This window comes from Asterias rubens, chromosome 22 (assembly GCF_902459465.1).
Source record: "Asterias rubens chromosome 22, eAstRub1.3, whole genome shotgun sequence".
In the NCBI taxonomy this organism is placed as follows: domain Eukaryota; kingdom Metazoa; phylum Echinodermata; class Asteroidea; order Forcipulatida; family Asteriidae; genus Asterias; species Asterias rubens.
The window spans coordinates 5,424,122-5,435,277 of record NC_047083.1 but is presented as its reverse complement, the minus strand read 5'-3'; the positions used below and the strand labels follow the sequence as shown (position 1 = coordinate 5,435,277).

At 40.7% G+C, this 11,156-nt stretch overlaps 1 protein-coding gene across 1 annotated transcript; it reads right to left on the bottom strand.

Moving 5' to 3' along the window:
• Positions 1–1,682: 1,682 nt before the first annotated feature.
• LOC117305276 (monocarboxylate transporter 12-like) lies at positions 1,683–9,746 on the bottom strand. Its single transcript, XM_033790118.1, has 4 exons — positions 8,965–9,746; positions 5,725–5,868; positions 2,597–3,421; positions 1,683–1,959 (listed from the first exon to the last, which is right to left on the bottom strand). Exons 1-4 carry the CDS (start codon positions 9,161–9,163, stop codon positions 1,832–1,834), a joined length of 1,296 nt encoding a protein of 431 aa, XP_033646009.1. The 5' UTR covers positions 9,164–9,746; the 3' UTR covers positions 1,683–1,831.
• Between the last annotated feature and the right edge of the window lie 1,410 nt (positions 9,747–11,156).

Below are 11,156 nucleotides of genomic sequence, written 5' to 3'. Positions count from 1 at the left end.
CCCCTGACAAGAGCTACAAGAACGACCACTCACCGCTCTCGTAGTGACGTCGTTTACCTGGGGCCAGCCCCAAAGTGACCCACTCCACAAGCAGGGCACTGGGGGCTGACCTGGGTGAGCCCCTGGAATGACGTCAAAAGCTATTCGAACGCACCGGGGCAGACCGGGGATGACCCAGGGATGCTAAACGAACGCACCCAAAATGGTTATGATCGAGCAAGGCATGCTGGGAAAAAATGGCGCGGCGAGATCATAGAGCGTTTACGAATCGAAGGCTCAGGCTTGAGGCTTGAGGCTTCGGCTCAGAGGCTCAGGCTTCACAATAAACAATATGGCGACGAAATTGTTTCGAACACTTCGGCTTCACTGGCTTAGGTTTCATTAGACCAGCGTGGTGGATCATGGGGGAAATAATAATGCACGAGCACAAACGTGCGTCGCCTACTCAGAAGAAGTCAACTCATGTCTGACACTTTATAATCATGACATAAATTTGTATGGGCTCAATTTCAAAGAGTTACTTAACCGAAAAATATTGCGTAAAAAAATATCAGTCAAGCAGAAATTAGCAGGAATACCGGTATAAAACTATACTTTAGAATAAGGTTCCCAGCCAAATTATCATAGACGTGTACAATTTGTAACGCTAATTTGTTATGCTTAAGCAACTGTATGAAATTGGGCTAAGAAAGAAATATTAGAAAAAGTAAAGGTTCCCTAATCGCAAAAATGACATCTCATTATTACCTTTACTTTGTGATGTATATGAAAGAAAGTTGAATAAATTAACACACAGGAATTATTTTTTAGATTTACAGAGTCTGTTTTGAGTTCTGATTATCACAAATTAATGTAGAACAATGTAAAGGCCTGTTTTCTTCGTTTTTAATAGGGGAGGGGCACCAAGGCATTTTCTCCAAAGAGCATCCTATGGGGAATTTGTTAACCCTACTGTGAGCATTTTATGGGGACTAAACAAGGGACTACTCATGAATGCACTAGTCTTCAGCATTGCATTATATGGGTCTGAGACATGGACATTGACACAGAATGAGAAAATTATCTGCACACGTTCGTCCTGGGGAAAAAAAACCGCCACACACCGGGGTCGACCCGGGGAACCTAATCGAACGCACCCTATATCGGAGGAGTTGAAGGCGAGTTAACGCCACTACCCTGTTTTGACGGCGAATAGCGGCAAGATAATGCACTGTACTCTGAGCCATGCGCACTTGGGATCTTACTATCCATTGGTACACGATGATCAACATTGCCAGTGCAGAACTTCGACATATTTTCGGATATAATTTCTTCCATGGATATATTTGTTAGCTGTGAACTGACTCGTTGAGAATATAGTGAGGGACACTATGAATATATTAACGGAAGGTCAGCTTCTTGGGCGTCAGTCGTCCCGTGGTGATCCGAGAAGTTAATTCCTTCCACGCGTCCCTGTCCAGTGCGGTCTTCCTCGGGCCATACAGACTCCCCCATTAAGTGCGAGAATATTATCTGTCCACCTCGCCTTTGGCCGGGTTGTTCTAAAAAAAACTCGACCCCTCGACCCACGACCCCTCGACGTCCGCCCCGTGTTCGAAGAATGTCCCAATTCCGAATTCATAAAATGTCGCTTTACGGCCGAGTAAGAATTAAAGATTCTATGTCAGATTTTTGACCCCAAACATTTTTTTTTTTTTTTTTTAAATAGATTTATTTGAGTGAGTTTTAACGACATTATTTTCTGACGTTGATCACGTTTACGTTCACGCGGAACGTGCAGCTAAACCTCCCTAACGAATAAGTGCACCGTATAAGATGACACTAATTGTTATCATTGATTTGTTTCATTTTTATTGTGGAAATATCTTAGAAGGGTCAGTGGTAACAGCGGGAAGGCTCGAAGTAATCCTAAGAAAATGAAGGATGCGTCGTAACTTCCGCTGATGTCGTAAATCAAACCTGCAAATATAAATAAAAAACTAAACTAAAATAATGCTATGCAGTAATTACAATTCATTCCCTTTTTATATTTTGGCATTCCCTTTAATTACACGGATACGGTAAGCAATGTGTACTCAGTGGGCCTACTGAGTGAAAATCAAATCATATTATTTACCCCCCGTTGCAAACAGAACTAACCACATGCATCGGGGAGTTGACCGATGAGCATTACAAGTACAATAATAATTTGCTAAGAGAAAACATAATCGGCAGTCTAGTTGGTATGACATTGTTCTAGAATCGCAAAGGTCGTGGGTTCAAATCCCACCCCAGTAATGTGACTGTGATGTTTTCCCCACATAACTCGGGAGAGTACTGAGTGTACAGTGCTAACACACATCGGTGTATGGGTATAACCAACATGAATATTCTTTATCCCCTATCGGCAAATTTAATTACTGTTTACATTGGTAAGTTAAGTGGCTCGCTCTCTTTCGTACTCTAGCTCTTGTATATAAAGCGAACACATTTTTTATTGTCCGTGGACATTTCTCTTCATTTTGTAGGAAGTATGACTCCGGTCATGCTCCTACATACTATTTATCTGGGAGGGATCCTAATACGAGTAAAACAAAAATGAATATTCTTAAATTACCAGGAATAAAACCCATTGAGATTCTGAGCATGGCTGTCTTCAGTCCAAGCCATCCATAAGCCCCTGCCAGTAACTCCACACCAAGTACTTGTTTAGTCACTACATCAGTCAAACACGCCAGTAACCCATCACTGACCAATGTCAAGAACGCAGCTGACATCAACGTCCAATAAGAATTCAACCAAGGAGTTGCGCAGTAGGTTACGGATCCCACGATGATAGCCGATGTCATAAGAAGCCAGTGAGATATGATACCACGATCAACACATACACCCTGAAGGATCTTAATTATTAAGTCGCCAACACCTGCCACAGTTACAAAAAATGTTGCATCTTCTATTGTGAAACCCTTTGATTGGATTTGTGAGACAAAATAAATGACCCACATGTCAAATGCGAACTTATTAATAATAAGTATTACACCGACTGCCCAGTAACGCCAATTACTCAAAATTTTCATATCAAGATTCTTCGCTGTGGTTTTCACCATTGTGGCGCATTGTGACAGAAAACTTGTCTTGGATTCTAATTGGTCGGCATGATTTTCAGGATGAAGTCTCTTGTAGCCGTTCAGTTGACAAATATTTTTACCGACAGTAACCATGAGGGCGCCACACACGGCAAGATGCAATGAGATTGCTCCAATAATCATCATTGTACCCCTCCAACCGTACGTTACAAGGAGCAGCTGGATGAAGGGCGGTAATGTCAGCATTCCAATTGAGTTCCCTGTTCTTGCTAAACCGACGGCTGTTGCGTAGTTTTTAGAGAAGCAACGCCCAAGAGCATCACGTACCAGCACACCAGCCAATCCAAACCCGGTACCTATAATAAAGAGAACAAATAACATGGCGTCCTTTAGTTATTGGGTGCGTTCGATTAGCTTCCCCGGGTCGACCCCGGTGTGTGGCACTTTCTTTTACGAGGACGAACGTGTGCAGATAAATACCCACGTTCGTCCTGGGAAAAAGACCCGCCACACACCGGGGTCGACCCAGGGAAGCTAAACGAACGCACCTACTATTAGCAATATGTAGGGAGACTCTGTGACACCCCGTTCAGATAGGCGCTCCCTCCAGAGAAGAACTGACAAAATGATTGAGTTAAAGACACTGGACATTGGTAATTGTCAAAGACCAGTGTTCTCACTTTGTGTGTCTCAACATATGCATAAAATAACAAACCTGTGAACTTTGAGCTCAATCGGGCGTCGTAGTTGCGATATAATAATGGAGGAAAAAACACCCTTGTTCCACGAACTTGTGTGCTTTCAGATGCTTGATTTCGAGACCTCACATTCTAAATCTGAGGTCTCGAAATCGAATTTGTGTAAAATTACTTCTTTCTCGAAAACTACGTTAAATCAGAGGGAGCAGTTTGTCACAATGTTTTATACTATCAACAGCTTCCCATAACTCGTTACCAAGTAAGGTTCTATGCTAATAATTGTTTTGAGTAATTACCAATAGTGTTGGTACTTGAACAGTTCGACGTCTGAAAAAGTTGGAAAATTTTGGACGCGCTGGAAAATCTTGGGATTTACACAATATCTTTAGCGCACTGTACATTTGTGTGTATAGATTTAACAGTGGTCTTTAACAGTAATTACCAAAGGTGTCCAGTGTCTTTAAGTCGAAAGATAAAATAACATCCCTTGTGATTTAATTGACCTATTAGCACGAACCCTTATAACTAATGGACTCCGTTTGAAAATAAAAGATATTTACTGCGACAGTTTGTCTTCATTTTCTTTCAAAATCCAAACAAAGTAGAATAGCTTAGTCATGAGGGTATTCAGTGATAAAAATAATTATAACCAATTTTTATATAGCGCATTTGACAATAACCGTATCAATGCGCTTTACATTAGTGCCCTGGTCACAGGGCCAATAAAATCCCTTTTAATGTTTCTCAGCTCCCTTGGGAGTTTACAACCTGGGCAACAGTTTATATTGCTCCAAAGACTTTTTCGTTCACAATATCAACCTCTTCCCTCGCAGGTACCCATTTATACCCCTGGGTGAAGAGAAGCGATTATAGTAAAGTATCTTGCTCAATGGCACAAGTGTCACGACCGGGATTCGAAGCCACACTCTGATGACTGCACCAGAACTTGAATTCGATGCTCTTAACCACTCGGCCATGACACTCTACATGTGATCCATAAACTGAAACCAAAACAGTTGATTTGTTTACTGCTCACAAGAAGTTATAATAGGAAACTTGTTTTAATTGAATGTGTATATTTTCACGGTTCTGGTGGTGGTGGTGGGGGGGGGGGGGGGCTCTATCCACCTGTATGCTTCGAACCTTTGTAAGGAATGTGTTTCCCAAATAATTCATTACCAATCAATCAATAATTTAGTCAGTCAATCAATTAATCAACCAATCAATCGTTAATTTCATAAGGCGCCAATCCAACAGTCGTTGCTCCTATAGCGCCGTAGTCTTGGTGCAAGACGTTTCTCGTTTCCCTTTCACGCACACGCTGTCGGTGAATTGGCCGCGGTGTGCGTGAAAGGGAAACGAGAAACGTCTTGCACCAAGACTAATAGCGCCGTAGAGTAGGCTTTCAAAAAAAATGAATGCAATTTTTAATCAAACGAACTTTAAAGGAACACGTTGCCTTGGATCGGTCGAGTTGGTCTTTGAAAAGCGTTTGTAACCGTTTTTTATATATTAAGGGTAGAAAGATGTTGTAAAAGTAGAATACAATGATTCACACAAACATGCCTCGAAATTGCACGGTTTCCCTTTTACCTCGTCGACTAACACGGTCGGCCATTATGGCCGACCGTGTTAGTTTGTACAGAAAAGTCAAACCGCGCAATTTCGAGGCAAGCTTGTTTAAAACATCTTTCCAACCCTAGGCCCTATGCATTTTATAAAAAAAGGTTACAAACGCTTTTCAAAGACCAACTCGACCCCTTAAGAACAGAGCTCATCAGGTAAAACAGGTCAAGCCTTCTGATACTGAGGATTATTGATTGCTCACCTGAGTTGAAACCAACGGTTCTTTTCAGAACCACCCCATCCCCAACTCATTAAAGATAGTCATTACATGGTGTTACCGCAAACCTTTCTATATAGTATATCCACCATGCAAAGTTTCAAATCCTACTGCTCACCTGCCATAACCATGAGACAGACGGCTAATTGAAAAGCATTTGTACAAAGAGATCCAGCAATGAATGAACCACCGATCAGAGAACCGCTTATCATAATGACGACACCACTGCCGAAATGTCGGCCAGCTAACCCAGCAAATGGTCCTTTGAAAAATAAAATAAAAATGCAAATTAAAAGAATTATCGACCTACCTTATTAATTGTAGGTGCTTATAATGGGTAGTACTAAGAAAACAATTGCAACTGACCCAAGGAAACGATTATTTAGTAATTTTTTTCTTTCTTTTTTCTTCATTTTTTTAACAGTTGAATTTAAAACTTTATGGGTAACGAAGTGTTTAAAACCCTGCAATACGCGTGACCGATTTTGATACGCTACCACTAATCGTGTCGGTCAACAACTGTCACTATGTAACAGCATGCACACGGCATATACCGCCACATAAATGGATCCAAAACATTCCAAACTTCTTTCAGACAGTCCAGAGATTGCATAACAATTTCCACATTATATTCCCGTCTTCTTCATGCTATAATTATTATCATTTTTTTTTAAATATAAATTAAAACCAGTCTGAAAAAAGACGAGCAGATATTTCTAACATGTCTGCAAAATTGTTTATGGTCTCGCTTGGCTTTTCCTTGAATGACACTCTGAACATAGATCCATTATACAAGCCTTTTGCAGGCTTTCATAAACACCAGCTGTCAACTATTAACAAATTACTTCTGCTGTCAGCGTCAAATGTCATAGAGCTAGCGATATTGAATATCTGTTTGGTGACTGTGTTTTTATTTATTTGGAATTTGTTTTATGCAGTTAGCCAGACACACAAGGCAAAAGGTCACTTCCCAAACCAACTATTTTTGTCCAGGAGGCCGTTGCCACATACTCTGGTGTTGTAACACGGGAACCCCCTTTACAGTCCTCACATTGCCGGATCTGAATCCGGTGTGGCGGTTTCAACTTTCCGCCGTGTTCAGTTTTCCGAATGACTAAATACGGTAACATTACGTCATGCGATGCCTGCGCACAGCAAGCGAAAGTAGTCAATTTTTAGTGCCGTATTGAGTCATCCGTGTTACTCTCCGGTAGCTGTCATGGCGGTGTCCACGAGTACAACGAGCGGCGAACGCGTGGATCGTATGAGAGAATTTGGTGTGAAGACCAAGCAAATTATCCTGTATTTATACCGAACGAGCGTTAGAGAATCAGAAGAATTTTTTATTATTCTGGTTTAGTTTATTAAATTTATTTATTACCGTTTTTTATTTTATTTTATTTGTTTAGTTATTTTTTTTATTTCACTGAACTACACTACTTGCCAGGGTACTCGCGGCGGTATTTTTGTCTGGCTACGTCACCCGGAAAACTGAGCTAAAACCGTTCGAAAAACGTGTTGAAATGTCCGGCTACGTCATCCGGAAAACTTAACACGGCGGAAGACTGAAACCGCCACACCGGATCTGAACCCGGTCCAGGCTTTCTGGATCTACAGTCCTCACATTGCCGGATGTGAACCCGGTCACCCGGCTTTCTGGATCTAGTGTAAACGGGAGTCATAGGCATGGAGAAAGAAAAGTTGCCAACTGCTTTCCTGGTATCAGAACAGCAGAAAAGCAAATTTTATGGGCTATAATATGAACGTTTATTTCCTGACATTATAGGCTCGGGTAACATCCATTAAACGCCTGGCACACTTCCTCCCCTACGTGTTCAATGAACGTGACACTGCAGACAACTCCACGTTCAATGAACGTGACACTGCAGACAACTCCACGAGTTGATGAACACAATAGTTCATTCAGTGGTGACAACATTTTCAAATGACTTGGAATGACTAAGTTTAAAACTTATAACGCGTGTACACATCAAGGGTGAGGACGATCACTTTTTACTGAATGGACTTACAAGTTTCAAAAAAGTGGAAAAAAGGTCAGCTTTTTTAACAAATCTTTCATTTTGTTTACAAATTTGTCTCTTTCTCACTCCAATTGGTGGCTTTTTTTTAAAGACTGAAAGCAGAAAAAGGGTTCTGTTTAAACAACGTTGTCTAAAGGTATATTATACTCATGTCAAGATTCTCACAAAAACTGACCCATTTATTTTCTTCTGTCGACAAGCAAATTATATCTTTGAACATTGAACTTGAACAGTTTCTTCATTGGGTGGTGTAATGCTAGAATATCGAAGCAGTACAGGCTGTCTGTTTTGTTCGCGTAAGTGCTAAGTACAAGTTTATGTCATGCTTTGTTTGAGTCACATACCAGCAGAAGCTAGTTGAGTGAACCCTTGCCTAAAATGTGCTTAACGGCAGTGGACACTATTGGTAATTACTCAAAATAGTTATTAGCACAAAACCTTACTTGGTAACAAGTAATGGGGAGAGGTTGATAGTATAAAACAGTGTGAGAAACGGCTCCCTCTGAGTGACGTAGCTTTTGAGAAAGAAGTAATTTTCCACGAATTTGATTTAGAGGCCTCAAGTTTAGAATTTGAGGTCTCGAAAATCAAGCATCTAAAAGTACACAACTTCGTGTGATAATGTTTTTTTTTCTTCTTTCATAGTTATCTCGCAACTCCGACGACCAATCGAGCTAATTTAGTTCACAGGTTTGTTATTTTATGCATATGTTGGGGGTATACACCAAGTGCGAAAAGTATACGGGTTCAATTTCTATGCAAATTTGTCGTGCCAAAATCATTTTGAGTTCGACACTGCAAAAGAGCGACGTTTAGCGCAGTGACATGATGGCATTTAGAGCTGTGACACTGAAATATTGACACATTTATAAATATTAATTTGTCACCTCAAGTACTGGCTTTATTGTTACCATTGCCTGGTGACTGGCATTCATCGCCGTTTTTAAGAGTTTCGAACAAGATATTCAACTTAATTCTCACAAAATGTTCGTTTAAGAAATTTGCATCCCATCCAATCCCGAATACTCTTCACTGATTATATATATTTGCACATAAAACGTGTTTCAAAAGATTTCTAAAATAGCGTCGCCCAATTTAGAATTTAAATCAATTCGACACGGCTTGTCAACACGTCGTGCAACTACCGTGTAGCACAGCAAGCTCTGCCGTGCGGCAGAGCTTGCTGTGCTACACGGCAGTGTCGAACTCAAAAGATTGCGCTAAAAAAAATCAAACTATTTGAGTTCGACACAGCAAAAGTGCGACGTTTAGTGCAGGCCTCTGAAGGATAAAATAAAACAACACAAATTCATTACCAATGAGTCCAATTGTAGCCAGAAGCAAGGAGCTCATCCATCCAAGAATCCAAGTTTGTACCAGAAATTCCTCTTGAAATGTAGGCAGAAGTATTCCAAGTCCTTTCAAAATAGCAACCCAAATGAAACCCTTGGTCCAGACCGATACGACCGCTATCCTTCCAGGCCAACCACCGTCTTGTTCTCCAGTCTTATCCATGCTAAAAGGCAAAGAACCTCACTAGAAACACTGCACACATACGTTATTCCTAAACCACCAATATAGGGTATTGAAGCTGGATTGTGTTATTTCTTTTTGTAAAGGCTGGGCCGCATCAAGCCATGTCTCAAAACGTCCGAGCCCGTCCTAAAACATAATTATGATACGGGTTTTAGTATGGCTGGAACTTTGGCCGAAAAAATGTCTTCATGTCACCCTAAGGTAATTTACATACTCTGGTAATGAGTTCTGGTCTGTGCACACAAACATCTAAAAGACGATCAACTGTGCCATGTTTAGGACGTCCAGTATGATCCAAGTACGACAGTTCACTTCGTAGTACAGTACGTCCTCGTTTTTGTACGTTGCCACTCCGTCTAATTGCAGGACGTGGTTGCTCGAAGAAGTTGAGCAGGCTCAAAGTTCCGGAGCACCATTCCGATCCAACCTGTCCGAGCGGCCGTCCATTTCGTAGACAGATCGTACAAGGTTGCAACAACGCACAATCCGTGTACACACAGTTTAGCAGCCCCTTCGGTTGGATTTATCAGAACGTATCTGAACGAGTTCGGTGTTGTGGGAATTAAAGACAGTGGACACTATTGGTAATTGTCAAAGACTAGTCTTCTCATTTGATTATAAATAGGTTTCAATTGTTTAAAAAAACAATCATTTTGTATGCCCTTGTCCAGAGCTTTTCAGCGAGATTTGCGAAAAGCCCCGTTACGTAATCACTCTCAAAACGTCATAAAGTAGATAAAGCAGCTTTGTTGCAGCGTGGATGTGTAACAAAGCAAACTCCCACAAATGACGTCAGCGGCATTGTCTGCTCTCAACGGCAGAAGTGTTTTTAGTTTTTCAAAAAACCTTTAGGTAGGGGCCTGATTTTTACCTCCATAATTACGAAAAGTTCAGAAGTGTACACATATCAAAATTACATTAAAATGGTGAACAAGTGCATTATAAACAAGTAAAAATACAATTTCTGTTGAAAACATTCCGCTCAGGTAGCTGTTAAACATGCACAAATCCTGTGGGCCAGACGATATATCTCCTATGTTGTTGAATCTAGCTTGTGGGAGTTTAGCCCAGCCACTAGCGACATTTTTTAACTTGTCGCTTGCCACAGGTGTAGTTCCGCATGAGTGGAAACTGGCAAATGTTGTCCCTTTATTCAAAACTGCACCGTAAAAAAATTGGGTAAAAAAATTCCCAACTTTTTACCCAATTAAGGGCGAATAGTGAACTCCTCCAACTTTTGGGCAAAATATTACCCATCAAAGTTAGGCACTCTGATTGCCAAATAATTAATAATAATAATAATTGGGTAATCAATAGTTGGGTATATTTTGGTAACCAACAGTTGGGTAATTTTTTTTACCCATTTTCTCGGGTATTTAATACATTATCAATAACCCACTTATTGGGCGATGATTTTATTAATGATTTAACCTTTTTCGGTGTTATCCAACAAATGGTGAATATATTTAACCCTTTGATTTACATTTTCTTTTGTGATACGTCATACAACCAGGCATAGAAAATATCTTTTCCACGATGGCAAACGGTAGTGAGATGTGACCTTGGCATCTCTCTCAAAATCAAGAGGGTGCTCAGTGGTTTGTAGATGCTATGGAAGGTTGGTTTTTAACTACAGTAAATACAGTTTGTTTCCTGTTCAGTTGCTGTACACAGTCGTGATTTGCAGCGCAAGCACACGCATACATGCCACAACCGGCGTTGCACATAATGGCATGATAAAACTGAAACTAAAAACTGAAACTAATTCAACAGTAGTGTCACTTTGTTGCTCCCTCTGCAACTGTCACGACTATGTACGACTGAATAGAAAACACAACTTCATATTTAGTTAAAAACTAACCTTCAAATTTGATCTATATCTACTGAAAAACCCTGCTCGTCAGAGCCACTCCGCCACTCGCCATGTTGGAAAATATCGTTATGTTTTTGTTTATACCTTGTGGGGACGCTC

What these genes read in the sequence shown, in the direction of transcription:
- LOC117305276 (XM_033790118.1), bottom strand. Translation starts at nt 9,163, where the DNA reads ATGGATAAGACTGGAGAACAAGACGGTGGTTGGCCTGGAAGGATAGCG. An exon ending in CTGTCTCATGGTTATGGCAG is followed by an intron (nt 3,422 to 5,724) that starts GTGAGCAGTAGG and finishes TCTTTATTATAG; the next exon opens with GTACCGGGTTTGGATTGGCT. An exon ending in CTCAATGGGTTTTATTCCTG is followed by an intron (nt 1,960 to 2,596) that starts GTAATTTAAGAA and finishes TTATATTTGCAG; the next exon opens with GTTTGATTTACGACATCAGC.